The following is a 22645-nucleotide window of genomic DNA, read 5'->3' on the forward strand; positions in this document are numbered from 1 at the left end:
GGGTCTTGGAGGAAGAAGAAGAAGAAGAAAAGAAAAAAAAAAAAAAAAAAAAAAAACAGGCTACACCTGTTGTAAACACCTGTATGACTCATGCTGCAATGAGAACAGGCAAGGCATTCGCCTCCAGAGGTCCGTCGGCATACTCACACTCATTTATCAGCAGTACTGAAGAAACACGGAAACAAAACATTCATTTGAAATATGGCATCTTTAATGCGCTCACGATCTTTATACAGTTGACCAATTAAGAACACAACCGTCATACGGCAAAACCAGCGTCAAATGCAGCAGCATGGGCAACTTCAACTGGAATCCAGTTTAGACCTTCAGGACACTCTCCCACTTAGGATTTTCTGGAAAAAGGAGTATTTTCCTTGTAACAGGGCTGAGGGGGTGTCAAATTCTGCCACCTTCCCTGCATGCATCACCAGAACCCTGTCTGAATCCATAATAGTGTTGATTCTGTTGAGAAAGTGTATATCATTCAGTATAAAATGGGGGAAGTAGGCTATAAAAGCCTTGCATATTAATTACTGCGATCTCTTCTGTATTCTCATCACTGACAGATGATGTCGAATCCTGTTCGTAACTAACCTGTGGGCAATTGTTAAAATGGTCTTCTCTCTAAAGTTTTCCCTTATAGTCTGTTGCAGAAGACTTCCAGTCTTTTGGTCGATGCTTGATGTGGCTTCATCAATGCACACAATCTATAGAAAACAACATTTTCATCCACATAACTCACATAAGCGTTGATGTTGAAAACTATAGAACTTTCAAAAAAAGATTGATTTAGTAAAAGTTCTTACGTTCGCCTCGGTCAATAGAGCCCTAGCCAGACACAACAGCTGTCGCTGTCCAACTGAGAGAGACTTTCCTTTCTCGCCGACCTCGGCATCCAGACCACCTGCACCAGACAAACACACACAGAAATGAAGATGCTGGACTGTATTCATGCTCCATCTTGCTAGAGTCTGGAATTTTTTTTTAGAAATCACGTAAAGTTTTTATAAATATGCTATAACTATACTATATATTATAATTATGTCTATTTTCTTTGTATTTCATATACCATACACACAATGTGTGAAAGGTTGTCTAAAAATGTTTTCAAGCTTATAATTCATGGTAATCGTGCATCATTTCTGTACATTTTTTGTAAAAACATTAATAGGTCAAGTGGCCTCTTCTAATGAAGCCAATGTCCCAATTCATTCAGAATGAATGCATAAAAAACACTAGCTGGGTGTAGCATGATAACGCCTAGTTTAATTTAATGGCCATAACACAAAGATGAGCTGGAGAAACAAAAGCTTTGGTTAGCGGGCATGAAACATGGGAAAAGTCTGTTCTATTGCTGTCATTTAAGATGGGTCATTGTTAAAGAATGAAGAGAATGAACAGTACATAGGTGGGGTTGGCATTGCTACGCCTCCCAGACGCTCATCACATATCTCTTTCCTGACATCACTGTGATTTTGTAGCTTCCCATTTTGTCCTTCAGAGTGAAATAGTGTGTGTTCTATTTAAAAATTCCATCTTTATTCTAACACCATGGTGCACATAGCGAAATGTGTGCTCTTCATTTAACCCATCACCCTTTGTTTGCAGTGGCAGCCATGAGTGGCACCCGGGGAGCAGTGTGTGGGGACGGTACCTTGCTCAAGGGGACCTCAGTGGCACCTTGGCGGTTCAGTATTTGAACAAACCACTTTTGCACCACTGCCCCTAAAAGATCTGTAGTCCATTACTCCTCCATGACAGTTCAAGGCACAAAGTACCCAAAAGAAGCAAAGGGCCTAAAGCAAATATTTGGGCACCTCACATGGTAAAAACCCCCTTGGAAAGTATCGCAGCTTGAACAAAATTTCTGTAGACTAAGAGTACACTAATTAAACTTAGAAAACATTTAATTGACAAAACTTTTCCATGGTATTCCTTTGCATAATAATAATAATAATACACAACCATTGCATAAAATGCTGAATGAGTCATAATCAGCATTATGCCTTTTGGTGATCAGTTCATGTCCTGCTCTTATACTTATAGGCAGTATCAGACAAATATTTGCATGCCAAAAGTCCTATTTAATTGTAATTAATATTAATATATCCATTTTATATCCAGTTAACTTTAACTTATGAATAAGATGCGGAACTAATGAAAGAGGGCTTACCAATCCTCCTGATAACAGCAGCAATGTGGCACTCATCTAGAACATCTAAAAGGCGGCGGTCAGAGTGACATCCACATGGGTCAAGGTTATCCCGAATAGTCCCCGAGAAAAGGAAAGGGTCCTGAGGAATAATGGCCATTTTTTTCCTATTTCAGATAAAAGTGAATGTTAACATTCTTTTCCATTGAAAGTGCATTACCCAAGTGAATTAAATGAGTGAAAGTGAAGATTGTCATTGTGAAACACTACAGCACAGCACATGGTGACACAACGAAATGTGTCCTCTGCTTTTAACCATCACCCTTGGTGAGCAGTGCGCAGCCATGACAGGTGCCCGGTGAGCAGTGTGTGGGGACAGCGCTTTAGTCAGTGGCACCTTGGTGGACCGGGATTTGAACCCTCAGTGGCAACCTGATTATGGGGCCGCTTCCTTAACTTCTAGGCCACCTCTGCCTAGTGAGCACAATTTCTAACAATATGCAGTGCTCAAATCACCATAAAAAATATTGCAGTTATCCACAGCTGAGATACATAAAGGGCATCTTTTTTTTTTATAAATCAGCATTTCTCTATCTAATATCAATTACTTTTGTAAATTTAGACAATAGTGAAGGCATTACATGAATCAGGCAATTTAACATAACAACTAATGAAAATCTATGCTGATTACAATACTTCTCTCAGTTTTCATACCTTAGTGGTAGTGACAAGTGCTCCCTGGGTGTGACCTAATTCACAAAGGTCACACCCAGTTACTTCTGCTTAAATAAACCATTCACACATCTGTATCTGTCCAATTAATTAGTTATACCAGAACCACCACCACATAGCTGTAAATCAGCAAGTATGCAGGTCTGCAGGTCCCATGATGTGTCCTGGCCTTGTTAAAGGAGATGAGATACCGCAGAGCTTCTGGACCATATCTTACCTTTGGGTGAAACATACCAAATATCAACTTTACTTAACCCTTCGCTGAATGTGCGACATAATGTTACAAGTATGTTGTCACAAGTAGCTGTGTACAGAGCAGTGTACCCAATGGGAACCTCTTTAAAGGATTGGTCTTCACCTGAGCTGAGACAAGGCCACTTGACTGATGTCCTGACCGTCCAGTAGAATTTGCCCCTGGTTCAGATCCACCATGCGGAAAAGGGCCAGAAAGAGTGTGGACTTCCCCGATCCTGTACGTCCCACGATGCCTACCCTCTCTCCAGGTAGCACCTCCAGATTCACTCCATCCAAGGCATTGGGAAGGCCAGGCCGGTAGGCCAGCTGCACACCCACAAACTGCACTCGCCCTAGCTGGGGCCATGACAGGGGCAGCTGCGAGGATGAAGTTAGGTTACAGTTATTTTTTTATGCCAAGTTGAAGCATCCCACCGCTCTACATTTTAACTGAAACCCAAATATTCAGCAGTTCTAATCTTGAGCCTCCTCTCATCAAAAAAGCAGCAAGACATCCAGATTCTTTTCAGTTTTGGCTCCTCAGTGGTGGAACTAAGTTCCTGTTGTCCCTTTCCATATTAAAGCGACGATTACAGACCCACGTTTTGAAGGATCATCTGCTGGACTAAATACACACAACTTTTCCATTAGCAAAAATGTCATTTAAATGTATGGTTCTTTGCACTTTAGGGTTTGTGATGGTGTGCAGCTTAGCTGATGAACAGCAGCTGTTGATTTAAAGTCTAACTAAATAGGTATGAAGATTCATGAATAATCTCCATGAGTTATTTCACTCACCTCCAGAGCAGCACCTTGGGGTTCGGTGGGAATATTGACAGAGTATTCCTCAGTGCGCTCCACACTAACCATCTGCATCTCCATCTGGGCAAAGCTGAAGATCAGCCCAGACAGCAGGTTGGTGATGGAGAGGGCATAAGACAAAGACAGTCCCACCAGGCCTGAGAGGAACAGCAACAGTTTAATGGCAGGCTCTGGTACAAGGACTAGAATAAAAATATTGTGAAAACCACCGAGTGCTCTGGGGCCATGCCCAGCAAGTCACAGTAGCACTGAACCTTAGCATGTCTATTCTATCAGAAGTGGGCAAATGTACATCCAATTACTACCATAGAGTTGATTTACATTTGCTTACAAGTAAGCGACTTACATGTGTGCTTTAAATATCCATCATTGAAATCCCACGTTTGGTTCACTAGGACCCGATCTTTAGATACCGTTCGCATAACAACTCAGAACCAAACCATTTTTATATTGAATATAGAAAGTGTACTTGAAAGATTAAGAGCTCTTTAATTCCTAATTCTAAAAAAGGTTTTGCCTCTAGATATGGATGTCTAATAAATGCTGTAAATGTAAATGAAGCCACCATGATTGCAATATGACCTTAATTTACAGTATTCGTTTACTTAAGTTGGCAAAATATGATGAAAGTGGGAATGAAACACACAAATCTACCTGGATCTACAGAGTGGACCTGATGCTGGATGACCGCAATGACACTGATGCCTGTGACCACAGTGACACCAATCATCTGTAGTCGAATGTCAAGCCACTGCATGGCAGCATTGCTGACAAACACGCAGCGCTGGTTCTGCTCCAGCCGTGTTTCATTCTCCTCCTGAAACCTGAACAAAGGCCCATCAATCACAGCACATCTGCCCAGACGACTGTAGACCAACATTTTGTGTACATTGTGAAACATTAGGGGCAATTACAGAAATTTCCATTAGGCCAAATGCTAGCCCCGCTAACCTTTCGGTGCTGCTGCTGGCTCTGATGGTCCCCAGGCCGCTGAGGGTCTCAGAGAAATGAGAGTAGATGGGTGAGAGCGTGAGGCTGCAGAGGCGCTTCAGTTCACGTGAGGTATGCCTGTAGAAATGCTGTGTTCGGAAGTACAATGCCCCTAGAGGCAGAAGGGGGAGCAGCACCCAGGGCAGCCCATACGCCATCACCACCAACATGCCCAGGAGGCTGAAGATGTTGGCCAACAAGATGTTGAGGATGAAGGGCAGCGAGTCATCTATGCTGTACATGTCCGAGGAGAAGCGGTTAAGGATGCGGCCCAGTGGTGTGATGTCAAAAAATGTCACTGTGGCCTGGTGGGCAGACAAAGACATTTACATATAAAACAAGGCTAAACAAGGCTAGTATTCGATATAGTCCTCTAGTATATCTAGATTCTTCAACCTTGAGTATTTGGTTCAGTAGCTTTTTGTGAATGATGGTGGCAGCACAGATGGCCCCATAAGCAAAGAGGAAGGAGCGAGCAGCTGTGAACACAGTGTTAGCTGCTGCAATGGAGCCATACACAGTCATGTAGAACTTCAGATCCGAACTTAGGTTAAAGGGTGATGTATCTCTTGAGGTCAAGGGGACCCTGTTTGGTGAGATGAAATGCAGTTACAACTAGTACAACTAGCTTCTCAGCATGTGAAATTACAAAAACAGAAGAAAGAAGCATAGAATTTAAATCAAATGTAAAAAAGAAAAGAACTCACATCAGTGTTGCAGAAGAGAAAAGAAGATGAAGAGGATTGCAGTGTACAGTTACATGATCAACATCAGCAGTAGTGTTGCTTTTCAAATGGGATATCCAATGGGACAGCCACCAGTCTGAGACATTCTTCGAGGCTGAAAATAAGAAACACAAACAGGGACTATTCTTACAATCAATGACCTTATTTAGATACAGATTTAACATGTATCACAAGACAATCAACAGGAAATACCAATCTACATTATTTCTATTACTGAAATCATAACAATGAAGAATATATATACATACATACACACACACATTATATATATATATGAGAGAGAGAGAGAACAAGAGGGCCCAATATATACATTCAGAATATGTGTATGTATGTGTATATGTATTTTTAGTACATTTAGCAACTGTGATGAAAACTTGTTTCCATGTAACTGACTATAGTTTTAGTGTCATCGTTGTGAAAGACAAAAGTTAACTGAAAACATCTCTGGAGATGTTTTAGTGTGCCTGTCTTCTCCCAGGTCTTCCCCCAAATCTGGACGTAGGTGCAACGGTAGTATACCGGTCTATAGTTTAGCACAGCAAACGTTCCTGTTTACCATGTCCAAGAACTCTTGTTTATGAACATATTCATTATACCTTGCATGAGAAAGAGAGAAAATAGGACGGAAAAAGCAAGGGTCCCGCCAACTGCATGCCAGTAAGAACGGTAAATGGTCCAAGCCAGCCCACCGGACTGCTTCCGCTCTTCCCCCAAAATGACTGGCTCCTGGTCAACAGCCATGTCACTCAGCACCTCTTCTTCCTCCTCTTCCTCTCGATCTGTAACATTCAGATCAAAGTTACTTCAAATAATGAATATATAGAGTAATGATCAATTTCATATGCAACTATATCCAAGCAAACTCACGCTTGTCTTTAATATTGCTATCATTTTTCAGATTCTTCGGAGCTGCTGAAACCAGAGGGAGGACCTCGCTGGGTGTTCCTTGATCAAAGCAATGGAAATGTATGCAAAGTTAGATAACAGGCACACTAATTCAAAAAAATGTTGAGACTTAACATATTCTATAGACTACATATGCAAATTAACAAACTGATGTTTCAAATTACATTTACACAATATAAACATTTAATTACAATTACATACTGTGTCCAAACACTTGTAACACAAAACAGAACTCTACAAATGCACAATTACAAAATATCATAAACCTGTTGTGGTGATTGTCCCATTGTCCATTAGAACCACCACATCTGCTTTGTCCAGAAACTCAATGCGGTGTGTACAAAGAATTCTCGTCTTGGGTCTGAGGATTCCCATGATGCATTTGTCCATAAGGTGTTGGGCGACATTTGCATCAACTGACGCTAATGGATCGTCAAGTAGGTAAACATCTTTATCCTATTTTTGTGAAAAATTATTTTTAAAATATATACACCTTATCATGCTCTGCAATTAATGCTATTACTATGATGACCATCATTTGAAAAAAATTCGCACATTTACATGTCTACTGTGATTTTACCATGTAAACAGCCCGAGCCAGGGCGAGTCGGTTCCTCTGTCCTCCACTTAGCGTCACTCCATTCTCCCCCACTTCTGTTCTGTCCCCAGCTGGGAAAATCTGTCATGTTTATGGGAAGTTATGTTCATGGGAAATCTTCAAAACGTTTTCTTTAGTAACTGGAAAAATAATATGTAGGGAATAATCTCACATTAAGATCATCACTCAAGGCACAAGCCTCAATAACCGACTGGTAGAAATTTTGGTCAAATTCCCGCCCAAAAAGGATGTTATCTCGCACAGTTCCATGCTGGAGCCAAGGCTCCTGAGCAGCCAGTCCAAAACCCCCAGCCCTGCCTTGGACGTACAGTGAACCACCAGTTCTACAAAAAAAACAAAAAAAAAACAGTAATATTCACATTGTGACCTTCATGTAAGAACATTCTGTTGCATTAGTAAAACAAAGTCATTACACTTTTACACTTTACCTCTCAAGTTCTCCAGAAATCGCTGCCAACAAAGAGCTTTTTCCACAGCCAACTTTGCCAACTATGGCAACAAGGGAGCCCTATCCAACATAGTCATGTGATCATTTTTTTGTTCCTTGTTATCATTATGGTTCACTAAATGAAAATAAAAATGAATCTAAATTCAGCGAAAACCTTTGTGATGGTGAGGTTAAGGGAGTGCAGTGACAGACTTCCAGATGGTGAACCGCTGCTTGTCAGCTCTTCAGGATGATGGGATGAGCTGTTTGGTGCTTGCCATGAAAATTCAGCCTGGCACATCTGAATTACAGAGCAAGGGTCTTCAGGAGTCTCTTTGGTGGGACACAAGGATTTTTAATTGAAATGCTAAACTACATACACAGATTGATATAATTTGCTGTTCTAGAGGCATGGATGAGAACAACGTATCTTCATCAGGAGCAACTGTGCACCCCTGAGATTACAAGTATGTGGCAATATTCTGCACCTTGTTGGTAGTAAGAGTTCATGTCTTGATTTTGTAGTCTGAGAAAGTGCTGGATGCGGTCCAGTGACACCTTGGCCTCCAGAGTGCCGTTGAGAACCCAGGGGAAGCTGTTGAGTGGAAGGATGAGCATGCCCACAAGAGCCAGAGTGGTGAATACCTGCATGTCACAGGGAAAGTCATTAAAGCATTAAGTTCCCATTTTATTTCCTTCATAACCCTTTTTAATTGAAACAAATATCTCACATTTGACTGTGAATACATATACTGTAATTATTCAGATGGACAATGAAATATATAAAATAGTGGTTCTCAGAAACTCAGAGTACTGCATCAGAAAATATTTGGCTCTCTGAGTACCACCTCTGTGACTGACAGTAAAGTACAGTAGCATTGAGCTAATACATAAATACGATTTGTTACTGACTATAATCCACTGTGAACACTGTAGTGAAACACACAGCCCATGAGGATCTTAACTGAACTACATTGAGGATATGAACAACAATAATTTTCTAAATACACAGACGTTTTGAAAATTAAAGGTCCCCTATTATTTTTTGGTTTTATATAGATCTTAGTGGACCCTGAAGTCTCTTTCTGAAATTACAGCTGCTTTTAGACAGTCCCACAATGGGATTTCACCAGAATGGGCCGTTTAGGTGGCTGTAGCTTTAAATGCAAATGAGGAGGAGAGGCAATTACATCAACACTTCCTGTTTGGCACATTTCTAGCCACTGCAGGACCATAGACAGGCTAGGGGAACTCGTATCAATGTTAAATAATCTCACAAAGTGAAATTTTCATAATAGAGGATGTTTAACTATAATCTCAGAGAGTCCTGGTGAAGGACCACCAGTGTTATCACAATCCAGTGGTCTAGACAAAATAGCAGAGTCAGAATTAGTATTTTCCTCTTCATATTTTTGAGGGGATTACTGACCTTAGCAGCAGTCAGCTGGTGCCCAAGCAGCACATAGGTGATGAAGGTGAGGATGGAGATGACCACCGGTAAAGCTGCCCATGTGTACACACACACAGCATCCAAGTACTTAATGGTCTTGAGGTGGGCCAGCTCCTGCTCACGACACTTGCTGATCTTCTGAGCAAAGTGCTCTTCCCAGTTGTAGAATTTAAGGACTCGAATTCCAAACAGCATCTCTGTCATTAACTTCGGAGACAAAAGTCACAAGTTAGAAAAATGTGTTTTCATTCAAGAAACAGCCAAAGTAAACTGGCCTGCCAAAAAAAAAAACTCATTTATGGTTGCACCACTTTTAGCTTTGACTATAGCATGTTTGAGAAGGTTTTAGTCAGTCCTTAAATTTTTTTATTTTCTTGATTAAAGTCAATCATTTCAACCTGCTGAAGATCAATTACATATTTTCCACAATCATGGGAAATCGTGGTTTCCCTGCATCATTTCAAGTTAAATCAAATATCAGCTGAAAACACAATCTTGGTGGTACACCAAATATTGAGACTTTGGCACATTTTCACTCACTTTGTTGGCAGTGGTTTAGATATTAATGGCTGTGTGTTGTCCCAAGGATATAAATATTTCCCATAATATGAGGGGTGTACTCACTTTTGAGTTTTTCCAAATTGTATGATGTCTACTGGTATCAGGGTTGGAGTAATACTGATTTGATTGCTTTTTGGCTAATTCATTGATTTGTGAGAGTATGATCTACCTTCACTCGGCTATCCTTGTGGGTCAGCATGTGCTTGTTGTTTTCCAGGATTTGAGAAGCCAGGACTTTATTGAGTGGCACCAGAAGAATGGCCACTCCGAGGCCACCTAAGAATGCCACGCCCACCTGCAGGTACAGCAGATAAAGAGCCAGAGCAAACTGGAAGGGGAGACTCCACACCTCGTGAAAGCTGTTGAAAAAGTTGACCAGTCGGTCCGTGTCGGTGCTCATGAAGTTGACGACCTCTCCCAAATTAAAGTTTGCTAGTGCTGCACCGCTGACCTGCAGGGCCTTGCTATAAATGGTGGACACCACAGCTGCACGTGCCTCCAGTGACACTTTGGACACCTGAAAGACAAATACGTTGCGGAAAAAAGCCGAGAAAAAGGTGCTGGCGAAGAGTCCTACAGCACACCACACCCCTCTACTGACTGGAGCCTCTTTGGCCTCCATGAACCCAACAAGGCTGCTGAGGAGTAGGGGTCCGGCAAAGGAGAGCATGCTGGCGGCTAGCTTCAGCAGCCCCAGCAGGTAGTAATGCAGGCCAAAAGCTTTATGTAGCACCCGCAGGAGACTCACATTCTGACTGTCCTCCACATACGGCCTTACGAAATCTGGGTCAGTCCATGAGCCTTTCTGCAGCGCCCTATCTCCAGGCTCTCGCCTTGCCTCGTGCCCATCTCCTTCTGCTGCCCTCTGATGGTAGTCCTCCCAGCACTGCAGGAAGCGCCTGTAGACAGCCCCCGTGCGCAGTCTGTAGGGGAGCTGATACACGTCGTCGGGCCTTTCCAGTTCCCCGCGTTGGCCCCGCAAAAGTAAGGGGTTCAACCAGAGGTAAAGCAAAGAGGAGAGCCAACTGCTCCCCTCTCCTGCAACCATCTCACCCACATCTGTCTCAACAGGAAGAAGGCGGCACCGATCTGTGGTGTTGACAGGCATGGATTCGTCATGGTCACCATGGCAGGGAAAGACATATGCCAACAGGTACATTAGGAGCAGGACCGCCCTTGTTACTGCAAGAGCTAATCGTGACACTTTGAGGACCTGGGAGAGGTCAATATACGTACGGTCCCGGACCTTCGCTGCGACAATCAGAGCTGTGTTTGGAATCAGCAGAATAACCAGTGTGACTAACAGAAGGGGACCCCTTGTCCATTTATACACGGACCTTCGCAAAACTACCAGAGTGCAAAAGTGAAGCAGCCAGGCAATGATGGCACAGCCATCAGCCAAGATGTCCAGGTACACATCCGGGTCCCACAGAAGGGCCACGGCCACTAAATCCCCGATGAAGAGCAGAAGTAACAGCAGCGCTGCGGCTGCCCTGAAGATCCAGCCACGTGCCACAGACGACTGACGGAGGCTGCATCTGAAAACATGTTGAGGAAATCATGTTGATTCATTCATGCGTTCATCATATAAAAAATGCAACACTTCACCTATTGAACACAGCTTACCGAGGCGTGGCCAAGAAGCAGGCACTGAAAACCGCAATGGCAGCATGTGGCAGGGATCCCAACAGCAGCTGATTAAAACAGGGGCTGAAGGTTCCATTCTGCCAGACTGGAAACGGGTCGTCAGCATCCGTGTGACAGAGACCTCCGATTAAGGCAGCCGGAGTAAACCCCGCGCCGTCGCCCTCCATTGTCCACATACCCAGGTTGAGGTCACATGACTACAAAAGAATCAGATATCTTTAGGAGTCAATGCACACGGTGTTCAAATAAATCACTTAATCTCACACTGTGACCCCAAGAAATGTCAAGTAAGGCAATCATACTAAAACAAAGACCTATGGACTGATCAAGACCATCGCAAAAGTAGTGAGGTGACAAACAAAAATGCAACTCTGCATTTTAACACTGAATGCAGAAGACAAAAAAAAAACAATCATGATTACATAGTTTTCAAAACCAATATCACTCATAAACAAAACTAGGAGTCAGGAGTCAAACCAAGTTCTTCTGCTCACGGTGAGGAGGAAACGGTGGCAGAGCTCGATTCCAGATGGACGAGTTTATTTCAAGAATAACAGGTTAATCTACACTTCCTAAAGAAAAAAAAAACTTTATCCAGTTTCTACAGTCAGATTCGCGTTGAGATTCGGTATGTCAGCAAAAAGTCCACAAGGAACAGCAACCTCAGTTACACACCTTACATCCTGGACACTGTCAAGAAGCCAAGATGCTTTATTCCTGCTCAGCATCAGAGGCCATATGGCTGAACCGTGCAAGGAGTTGACAGAACGACGACGGGTCCATTGTTATTCGGGTAGCAACAAGGTACAAAGCGGCTCTTCTTCTCGTCTCCTGGGTTCTTCCCTTCTTCTTCCATGCAGAAGAACGCACAAACGCAGTCTGCCGTTCTCTCTACTGCCCACTAGGGGTGAAGGTACAACACAGCACAACCAACTTCTACATCATCAGTGAAAATTGCAACGTTAATTAGTCCTGATTTAATCAAATTCTGACAATAAGCATAGCATATACGTAATAGTGCATATTATTGTAAACCTACTAATGAAATAGAACTGACAAAATCCTCCACTCTCCTGCTGAACTTAGTGCCCTGCCTCACTCACGTGCAACACAAATCACTCCAGTTAAGCCTTGTAACAGAATTCTTTTCTGCAGGGTCTGCATAAATTATAAATATCATTTCTGATGTTGTAATCTATCGGTTTCATATTACATTTAAAGCATTTATATTAATAACTACACTTTGGAGGCTCGACCATAGAGTGGTTTTGAATGCTTTATTGGATGAGATGTGGTTTGGGAGAGGTCAGTAGGGAGGAGGAGTGGTAACTAATAATAAGGTCTTGGAAATAAAGACCTTAACCCAAATAAAAAAATAAAATAGAGGAGGTGGGGAAGAGAACGAAAAGAGAGACTGAGAGTGAGAATGGCCAATTAAAAAAACTGAGGTTTAATCAGTGCACGTCAAAGGGCATTTAATAACATAACTTAGATTTTAAAAAATACAAATGCAGTTCCCTGGAGTTAGAAATAAATTTTAAACATCAGTTGCAATTATCTAAGGCAACTTTTAGTTAAATCTGGCCGCACAAGAATAAAGAAAACAAGGTTTTCTTTTTGCTTCATTTACACTGTACAAAAGTCCAGGATCCTTCACATTTGGCCTTGTAACCAATTTCCAAAATGTTTAATGTCTGTCGCAGACACAGTATATACAAATAGATATACAGTACCACATACATATGGACAAGCACTTCCTGCCCATTCAGAGCCCACTTTTTGGCAAAGTTTGTTGGATAGTTCCCTCCAATCTTTGACAACCAGCTTCTCTGAAAAATGGGTCATCTGTCTGGATATTACATAATGATAACCACTCTATATTAGAATGGTTTAGAAAAATAATGTATAACATAAATAACATCTGGTTTGGTCTTAAAATATTAATAAAGGAGTTCTTGACCAGAGGTTATAGGAAAAAATAACGACCTATTTCACTGTTAAGACTGAATTTAAGTATTAACTGAAAAATGGGTTCTTAGAATACAACATGAATTGATAGAAATAAATGACAAAAAAGAAAAACTATTATCGGTCAGAGTAGAAAAGGTACTCATGGGGCAATACTTTCATTTACATGTTATAATGTCTAATTGTGAACTGATTGTCCCATTAAGTCATAAGTCAAAATACAATTGCCTGGGACTGTAATATAAGCCAATGAGTTTTTAACTTTCATGTAAGATCTTAAATTAAAAAGATAAAAATATTAATCTTTATATTTATTTTACAGCCAAATTATTACATGACAGCACAACTACTCATACTGACCACATGTGTAATTATGCCTATATATATATATATATATATATACACATATACACATATATATGCATGTACAAATTTACATGTTAACAAATAATTAAAACCCACTTTATTAAAAAAGGGTTTTCTTTTTTTTTTTGGGTGGGGTGGTGGTGGTGGTCTGAATACTGTGTTGGCAAAACAGAACCCTCAGCATGAGTCCAGTAAAGATCCCACCCTGGCAATCCTATATGTACATAAGCATAAAACTAGCAGATCCTCGCCCACAATATTGCAAAATAATAGATAAAGAAAAAAGCTGGAAGAAATGATGACTGGCAGGAACATCGAGCTGCACAGTGTCCACATGGCACCCATTGGAGGAGTGGTAAAGGGAGGCATAGAAAGGGGCGATCCATCCAGCCACACAAACAGCTCCTCTAGCTGCTGGTTCTTTGAGTTTATTAGTTTGTGTGTGTGCTTATCAGCATCTCACACGCTTAAAGGTTCTTTGTATTTATGTGCGTCTTGTAATGCTTCGTGAGATGGTCACTCCTCATGAAGCGCTTCTGACAATGTGTGCACTCAAACCGCTTATCTCCTGCCAAGAAACACACAAAGCAAACAGTAAGAACTCGACAAGAAACAAAAACAAAAGTTAATGAAGTCAACCAGCTAGTGTGCACTGACCTGTGTGTGTCCTGGCGTGCCGCTGCAACTCATCGCTGCGTGTGAAGCGCTTTCCGCAGAACACCCAGTTGCAGACAAAAGGCCGTTCCCCGGTGTGCAGGCGCACGTGCGCTCGGAGTAAAGACGTCTTACGAAACGTCTTCTCGCAGCCAGGAATGTGACATATGTGCTTCTTCTTTCCCAGCTCCCCTGGCCTGTGTAACACAAACAACAGATGAAGTTCTATAACGTGTAGGCAGGCAATTAGCCAAAATGGGCCTGTGAAGAACCCGAGAACTGAATATGCCATTGGATATTGTAGATAAAAAAAAAAATTAAAAATCATCCATGCAGAAACAGTGAAATACAGAGGTTTTTATAAATCATTACAATACAGAGAACCGATCATAACATTAAAAAAATAACCAGTGAAGTAAACAAGAACAGGATTTCTTGTGGCAATGACATGCCAAGGTTTGAAAACCATGTGATCATTGCCTTATGAATAAAGGTCCCAAGGAATGAAAATTTCACTTTGTGAGACTAACTTTCTCATTAACATTTAACATTAATACGAGTTGGCCTGTCTATGGTGCTGCAGTGGCTAGAAATGGAGGTATGTATTCTACTTCGCTGTTCAGACAGCGGCAGCTCAGACAGTTGGACCTGGAATTGGTCCCCTTTTGTAGTCTCATGCTTTTTCAGCCCAGAGAATTTCCCACCCCTACCCTAAAAAGAAATAAGTAGCTCCACCGAACGCCATGGCTTGAAAGCATTCCAATTGCTTGGTGATTAGATGAGTGCAAAAAGTTCAGTCATGAACCAGTGGATTAATTTTATTTTATCTGGAAAAAACAGCCTTGCTGTGAATGCCCGGTCACTTCTATAGGATGCTCTCCTCTTATTATTAGCATTTAAAGCTACAGACACCGAAACTGCACGTCCTGGAAAAATCTCATTGTGGGACTGGCTTAAGTGGCTGTAATCCTGCACTACGGCTGAATTTCGGAAAGAAACTCTAGATACAGTATTAGGGGACCAATAAGACTCATATAAAAGCAAAAAGGACTTTTACTATCAATATACAGCAACTTTTTTTTTTCTGTGCTCAGCAAAAGTGAATATGGAGCTACTTGCCTCTTCTCTGCATCTTTGCAGTTGGGACAGGTGCAGGCCATGCGCCGTTTCTTCTCCCCTGGCTGACTCTGTAGCTCCAGTGCCAGGGTCTGCTCCACCTGTAGCTGCTGACCCTGCGTTGCCCCTACGCTGCCCAGCTGGAGTCCTCCACCTTGCACCGTCTGAACTGTCAAGTGCTGCTGGCCTGGAAAAAGAGTGGCTTACTCTGATTTATTCTTATTCAAAGTGAAAAATATCACATCATGAAAAAAAACAAGACAAATTTCTTGTCCATGTCCTTGCTGTCTTTATGCTTGTAATACCACATGTACGGAAGTAAATCACAAGAAATCAACCATACAAACCCAAGAACACGGCCACTACCAAACCTATCCAATACTGAATTAAATGGAGCTTTTGTTCAAGCAACCCAATGGATGAACAACTGAACGTGGCATTACCTAATATTTATTATGTGTTGTCTTAAGCACAAGGAAAATGCATCTTTAAATGTTCATTAGAGCCTATAAACATAAAACCAACTTTCCATGAAACTATATTGAAGCATTACGAACCTCCAGCGTTGGTGATGGTGACAGGCACCCCTTGTACCTGCACGCCATTAATGTTGATGGTCTGCACCGCCTGAGAGGCTGATGAGAGCTGAGCTGCATTCAGAGCTATCAGACCCCCGGCAGGGGCAATTTTAGGCAGGGTCCTCTCCTTCCGTGTGCCCATCTGAGTCCGCTTGGTGGTGGCCGTGCTCACCACACTGGCGGTGGCCGAACTGACTGGGGCCACAGCAGTTGGGCTTGTGACCGTGGTCTCCTGGAGCTGTACCGCCTGCCATTCCCCTGTGGCAGTTTTAATAAGAACCTGGGCGACAAACAGGCACATGAATACAATGGAAGCTAAAAAAAAAACTATTTAGCCATTCTTTGAGAGAATGAAAAGAGTCAGCAGTTTGGCAAACTGACTTGAGTTATGGTTTCTTTGGGATGAAGCTTTTTAAAATCAAAAGTTAACTTCACTGCCATTAGTATTTCTTTATAAGAAATACTAACCCAAAATTTTGGAATCAATTATATTATTCATATTACATTATTTATAATTCATGTTGCCACCAACATGACAATAAACATATAGATTAAACATTTACAGTATAACATTTCATAATGTAGTGGATATCATGCTGAACATCATTAATGTATCATTACAATTACTAAAAAGAGTACTTTTTTAATAGGGGATGGTTTAGCAATCACCCATGCGAGTCTTGATTTGCCATTCGGGATGTACCTGTGTGGGCTCTGCTGAAGCCACCTGCAGACTAGGGGTGGGCTGCCTCTGTGGCACCTGTGGCAGTGTGGCAGAAGCGGCCTGCACAACTTTGAGTGCCTGTGGTGGGATCTGCACAAGCTGCTGCTCCTGCTTGGGCTGGACAAGCTGCACTTGTTGCACCACGGCCGGCTGAGAAGAGCCTGGGCTCTGAACGATAAGCAAATTGCTTCCAGCCTAAAAAAAAAAAAAAAAAAAAAAAAATTAATACTTTACAATGCTGTCAGCTAAGAAGCCTTCCACCCAGTCACATCAGTGGTACATAAACTGGTGGGCATAATGCCTAGAGGGGCACAGAGCTTTTGTTGGGGGAGGTGGCCACAAAAAGGTCTTGAAACCAATGAATGCTTAGAAAGAGGAATGAAACTCAATTGCCATGTTTTAAAAAAGCAATATTACATAACCTTTTCATTCACTTTCGTCCCAATCATGCTGGAAAACCCATACTTCCTCAGCAAACTGTTCTTGGATGTTTGGGAGAAGTTTCTGTCGGAGGATGTTTTGGTACCATTATTTATTCATGACTGAGTATTTATGCCAAATTATGAGTGAGCCCACTCCCTTGGATGAGAAGCAGCCCCACATATGAATGGTCTTAGGATACATTACTAATGGCAAGAGACAGGACTGATGGTAGCGCTCACCATTTCTTCTCTGAACAATACATTTTTCCAGATGCCATAAAGAATCGGAAAGGGGCTTCATCAGAGAAAACGATTTTACCCCAGTCCTCAGCAGTCCAATCCCTGTTATTTTTGCAGAATATCAGTCTGTCCTTGATGTTTGTCTCAGAGAGAAGTGGCTTATTTAAGGTCTCGTATACCTGTGTGGAAGCTTTGATTTGCTTCAATGAGGAAAAAAACTCGCTGTTTAGTCAATTAATAATCGATTAATCTGCAGATTTTTTTTTATTAATTGGAGAATTGGATTAAAATAAATAAATACGTTCATTACGTTCAATAAAACCCTTCATTCAAAAACAGAACTACAATCTTTAGAAAATGCACAAACATGCTGTTATAATAAGCTGTTATAATAATAATAATAAAATAGAATTGGACTACCACAAAAAACACACACATGTATGCTTTACATCTGCGAAAGATACAGTACAGGCCAAACGTTTGGACACACCTTCTCATTCAATGTGCTTTGCATGTGGTCCTGGTGATCACATGCACAGACCACTGTTTGCTGCCTGCTTACAACGAGTGTGTATTAAATTATGGTCCATATCTTTCCTACAGCTCAGCTTATTTTTTTTGCACCGAACTCCGCAGGCATCAGTGCACAAGAGAGACTCTTTTAGTAATCGAGATTTATCGATTTAATCGATGCGTTGTTGAAGCTCTAAACAGTCGTATATACTGGTAGTTCTCCTTTAAATGCACACCATTCTCTGCATGCTGCACCAGTTTCCTCCACTACATGAATCAAACCCAGTAAAACGGCTGGTTCAGACATCTGTGGCATCAGGAGACTGGACAGTTTTTTGCTCATTTGAAAAAATCTAAAGACACTTTCAGTACTTTTTATTTTTTTTTAGTACTGGCTATCATATGTTAAACTTAACAGCACTCGTGTAGCTTTTAGACCAGTGACATTGTTGTCCCGTTAATCACACACCCTTGGTCATTTTAGTTGCATATACTGGAATTGCGTAAACATGATTTTATTAAAGTGATGCACAATTTTGAGACCATTATAAACCCAAATATTATGTGCAATAGTTTTGTCTGAAAGCTTATTGAGTTCACAGAATTTTATTGTGGAAGTTCATTTTAACATTTGAGACTATACTTTTGAGTCCAGTGCCTCACACGGCAAGTTTCAAACTGCATGTATGGCTAATGTCATAACTTTATGTTGAACTACCCTGTAGAAAGGAACAAATACTATAGAAATGTCATACTTGTTCATAGTTCTGACCACAAGTTATGGTAAGTAAATAGTTTAGCAAAATGTCCCGTGCATCACAGAGAAAGAGGATGAGAGACCACAGCATGTGTGCTGTTACTGGCATAAAAAAAATAACAAAACCATGATAAAAACTGATGTATCACCATGCATGTGGACTAGATTTTAAGGGTTCAATATTCAACACAGATCTATGACTAATATTAACTAAACAAAAAAAAAAAGTAATGTTTTCATGCAGACAAATCATACTAGAACAACTTTATGTATCTATGGGTTCATATAAGGTCTAAAAATGCAACAAGATAAACATTCTGTAGCTGGAAGAAAGCAGCCCTGTAATCTGAAGGTTGCCGGTTCAATTCCCTGAACTGCCAAGGTGCCACTGAGCCAGTCATTGCTGCCCACTGCTCACCAAGGGTGATGGTTAAAAGCAGAGGACACATTTTGTTGTGTCACAGTGTGCTGTGCTGCAGTGATTCACAACAACAATCACTTCAAGCAGAGCCAAGACAGAGATGCTCCATAATGAACAAAATCACAATCGATCCTTACCATTTTCACTTTTCCAAAAGCAACAAAATATCACCGCTTCAGTTGCGACTTAAATTACACGTTTCACTTACCTTAACAATTAATTCTGACAACTATTCGTCTCATGCAGGTTTCAATTCCCATAATTAATATGACTTTCACCTCAATTAAAAGTAAATAAAATGATTGGTTCTGGCTTTCCCCGCAGCACAGCTGCACACAGATTTACTATTTTAAAGAGGATACAGCTCCACGCTCTGAATTGATCACAATTACACTCACTCAGCATCAATCTAATATTAACTAAGAACGCAGCATACACATCATCATAATTCCGCCGGGAAAGAGAGAAAATCCTTGTTCTAGACGTGTATGCTTGCAGGGCAGGTGGCCACTATATGAAATGAACATTCCCACTCTATGGAAGGATACATTACCTTCCAGTCTGTCTCTCTTTTGGCCAAATCAGCAGTATAAGTGGGTCTAAACAAAATACCAGGGCTTCAATTTCACTACAATAAATCAACATCACATAGCAACAAGCGCAGAACACAATGAACAGAGCAAAGGCTGCTACTCCAAGCAAAAGCAGGGGAGGCACTCATTCCCTCACCTGTATGATGTTGTCGGCTGTGGTCTCTATAAGCAGCGTCTCTACCTGCTCGGTTAAAGGACTGGGAGAGGCTGGCTGGGGAGTCGGCGTGTGCTCTACCACGGCTGCCGTTTGCTTTTTCCGTCCTCTCCTGGAGGCTTTGACAAGCGGTGCTAAAGCAGAGACTGTTGCCGTGTCCGCAGCGATCTGTGTGCTGGTCACCTCGCTGGCGGTGACGTTGAGGGGCAGCGTGAGACCACTGGGCAGCTGCATCACTGGTCGCTGTTCATTGTTCTGCCGCCGTTTATGAGAAGAAGGCTTGATGGCTACCGTCTTCTGGGGCGAATTTGCTGCCACGGCGACTGTGGATTGGGCTGCTATGGGTCCAGCAGCCGGTACAGTCATTGGCGTGGTGATAATGGCTTGGTTGGTGCCAGGAATAAGCTGAATGTGGCCACCCTGGGGCACCATCTGGATGGTTTGCGTGCCCTGGATTTGGGGTACCACCTGATATTGTATATTAGCTGGGGCAGGGGCTGGGCGCGAGGGGCTCTGAATTGTGAGCACAATAGGCCCAGAGGCCGAGGCACCCAGTGCCGCTGGGAGCTGGATGACATTCCCCTTGGCAGACAAGAAGCCGACGTTCTTGGGTGGCGCTGGAGCAATTGGGGCAGGCTTGATGGGAAGGAGTCGGCGAGTGGTGGGCTGTGCTGGAGGCGCGCTAACAGGTGCCTGAGCTGCAGGAGGGCCAATCTTACTGCACGTAGCGGCCAGGAGGGCCAGCGGAGAGGGCTGAGAGTCCTGCGGCAAATAACGTTGGTTCGGTAAACACCGGAGAACATCACCAAGCAATTACAAGAACATAGGGCGTGGACACAGGACATAGGGCACAGAACGGCATGAATACCTCAAGAAGGAGGTTCATTTAATATTTACGTAATGGGAAAACCCAAAAAATAACATTTATTCTATAGAATAACATTTACTACCTACAGAAATTGCGTACATACAAATTCAGAGCTTCAGGTTTTGCTAGGTAGGATGACTGGGATTAAAAAGATCAAACTTACTTGCGTGGAGGTAGCAGAAGGTTGGAGATACTCGCTAGGACTGACAGCAACAGCAGCAGCCATACTGTCCTTTTTATCTACGAGATGCAGACACAGTTTGGCCATTTAATTTCCTTGTCATCAAAAATAAATACAAAATAAATAAACCACGCACTGCCTCCTGCTGTCACGTCAGCGCGTTGGGTTGGAGATCTACAGACACCACCAACAAATCGTGAAACCACCGAACTTATCATGCATCTAGTCAAAGGGGTGGGGGCTCGGAATATTAAAAAGAAAAGTCCAGACATTACGCAACATAACAATAAAGCCCGGACCAGAATGCTGCTCTCGCAACTAATGTCGGAGAACCCAATTTCGCGGGCAGCGTACATCGACACAACGGGTTCGTAGCTGACGGCCCGGTGGGCGCATGTGGACGTCGGTACGCGCCGGCTGCACAGCCAGAAGACGCGAACAAGCCAATCAACAAGTCGGCAGACGTGTACGCGTCCGTGTCTGCTGGCTGTCAGCGCTTATTGTGCGAGACGCCGCAATGCAGCGTTAATACGCTCCGCCGAGAACTGGCGAAATGTCCCGTCCAGGCGGAAAGCAGAATACTGTTCCTTTAAGCCCCGCATCTTTGTCTGCGCGCCGATAAAAACCACTTTTAGCGCGGCCTGGAAACAGCGCCGCCATCAAATGCGGCTAGCTAGCTTGCCTGGCTGGCTGGCTGCTCGTCAGCTTAACCGGGCAGTATTCGGGTTAGCGCGCTCCCGTGTCCGCTGGGCTCTCGGTTAAAAAGGCGACACCGTTAACGAGCTTAAAATGAGTTTTCTTTTTTTTTTGTTTAGGGTGTGAGGGGGGATAAAAACCACACGCGTGTTATCTCTACTCCACGTACGGACACAACGGTCCCAGCGTCCACTGGCTAGTCTGCTAACGCGTAGCAAGTCAAACTCTTTGATACTGGAAAGGCAGTCCGGTTGCGGAAGTGCACGGCGTGCGGACAAAGTGCAACTATTCGCATTGTTGAGCGTGCGGACTTGCTGCACGACGCGCTCGGTAACGCTCTCGCTCGGCGGACACGCGTTGTTTTTACGAAGTACAATGTAATATAAACACCAACGTTATAATTCCTACCCACCGCTCATGACGACATTCGCTCTCCGTGAAGCCTTCAGGAGCGAGCCCATCCGAGGAACCGCCCCGCGCGCGTCGACCAATCAGCGCGCGCGGTGGCTCCTGAGCGAAGGCTGGCCTAGCAAATAGACGCCAGCCGTTATCGTGATTGAATTGCAAGGCGACGAATGGAACAACGGCAGGGTCTCCAAACCGACAACAGCCACTTGTACGACCAATAGGCGACAGAGGTTAGCTTTTTAAGGCGTGAACGAAGGAAAACAATCATACAAAACCGCAGCCTATGGCGGCACGCCTTCAGTTTCACTGACACAAGCAACACCCAGTCCGAGTTCGCAGATGCGTTTCAGTTAAGCTCAGTTTGACATCCATTTTGATCAGTCAGTCGTTTGCGGGCTCCGTAGACGCTGATGTAAGTGCTTGCTACCGATTACTGTACCAAAGCGGACCACCAATGGCGATTCATTGTATACAGACTGAGAGGAACTATAATGAAGATTTCCTCCATAAATCGTCCAGGATTTTGTTCATCTAAAGTTAGGAAGTCATCAAGACCTGCATAATCTAAACATTTTATATAATTTCACGGCCTGAATATGACCTGAATATATAATAAATAATATATAAATCTTGTGAGATGTGTATAAACAGACTTTTTTGCAATGACATTTTTTATTTAACACACACAATGGCAATTCCA

General features: G+C 42.7%; 2 protein-coding genes across 8 annotated transcripts; both read right to left on the reverse strand.

Moving 5' to 3' along the window:
• Positions 1–189: 189 nt before the first annotated feature.
• abcc10 (ATP-binding cassette, sub-family C (CFTR/MRP), member 10) lies at positions 190–12146 on the reverse strand. 4 transcript variants are annotated; one of them, XM_028971467.1, is made up of 23 exons: positions 11962–12146; positions 11266–11483; positions 10388–11177; positions 9809–10156; positions 9058–9285; positions 8117–8273; positions 7804–7961; positions 7630–7709; positions 7353–7524; positions 7163–7261; positions 6849–7038; positions 6544–6621; positions 6273–6455; positions 5638–5770; positions 5327–5516; positions 4892–5235; positions 4595–4764; positions 3917–4077; positions 3243–3496; positions 2174–2319; positions 807–904; positions 595–707; positions 190–462 (listed from the first exon to the last, which is right to left on the reverse strand). In XM_028971467.1, the coding sequence occupies exons 2-23, from the start codon at positions 11460–11462 to the stop codon at positions 327–329; spliced, it is 4425 nt and encodes a 1474-aa protein (XP_028827300.1). In that variant the 5' UTR covers positions 11463–11483; positions 11962–12146; the 3' UTR covers positions 190–326. The 4 variants fall into 4 exon arrangements, with proteins under 4 accessions (XP_028827300.1, XP_028827299.1, XP_028827302.1 ...); XM_028971466.1 differs by having other exon boundaries at positions 9809–11177; XM_028971469.1 differs by lacking the exons at positions 11266–11483; positions 11962–12146 and having other exon boundaries at positions 9809–9998; positions 10091–10156; positions 10388–10540.
• Positions 12147–12713: 567 nt separating this feature from the next.
• On the reverse strand, positions 12714–21999 carry sp2 (sp2 transcription factor). 4 transcript variants are annotated; one of them, XM_028974885.1, is made up of 8 exons: positions 21950–21999; positions 20824–20900; positions 19775–20554; positions 16672–16887; positions 15948–16248; positions 15394–15577; positions 14278–14471; positions 12714–14188 (listed from the first exon to the last, which is right to left on the reverse strand). In XM_028974885.1, the coding sequence occupies exons 1-8, from the start codon at positions 21996–21998 to the stop codon at positions 14088–14090; spliced, it is 1902 nt and encodes a 633-aa protein (XP_028830718.1). In that variant the 5' UTR covers position 21999; the 3' UTR covers positions 12714–14087. The 4 variants fall into 4 exon arrangements, with proteins under 4 accessions (XP_028830718.1, XP_028830720.1, XP_028830717.1 ...); XM_028974887.1 differs by having other exon boundaries at positions 21932–21954; XM_028974884.1 differs by lacking the exon at positions 21950–21999 and adding an exon at positions 20978–21925.
• Between the last annotated feature and the right edge of the window lie 646 nt (positions 22000–22645).

This window comes from Denticeps clupeoides, chromosome 3, assembly GCF_900700375.1.
Source record: "Denticeps clupeoides chromosome 3, fDenClu1.1, whole genome shotgun sequence".
NCBI lineage: Eukaryota > Metazoa > Chordata > Actinopteri > Clupeiformes > Denticipitidae > Denticeps > Denticeps clupeoides.

Coding starts and splice junctions, on each gene's coding strand:
- abcc10 (XM_028971466.1), bottom strand. CDS start 11,462: ATGTGGACAATGGAGGGCGACGGCGCGGGGTTTACTCCGGCTGCCTTA. Junction 7,710..7,803: donor TTAACCTCACCATCACAAAG/GTTTTCGCTGAA, acceptor TATGTTGGATAG/GGCTCCCTTGTTGCCATAGT. Junction 2,320..3,242: donor GTGGCCTTGTCTCAGCTCAG/GTGAAGACCAAT, acceptor TATCTGAAATAG/GAAAAAAATGGCCATTATTC.
- sp2 (XM_028974884.1), bottom strand. CDS start 21,197: ATGTACGCTGCCCGCGAAATTGGGTTCTCCGACATTAGTTGCGAGAGC. Junction 20,555..20,823: donor CTTCTGCTACCTCCACGCAA/GTAAGTTTGATC, acceptor TATTTGCCGCAG/GACTCTCAGCCCTCTCCGCT. Junction 16,888..19,774: donor CAGCCGACAACATCATACAG/GTGAGGGAATGA, acceptor TTTTTTTTTTAG/GCTGGAAGCAATTTGCTTAT.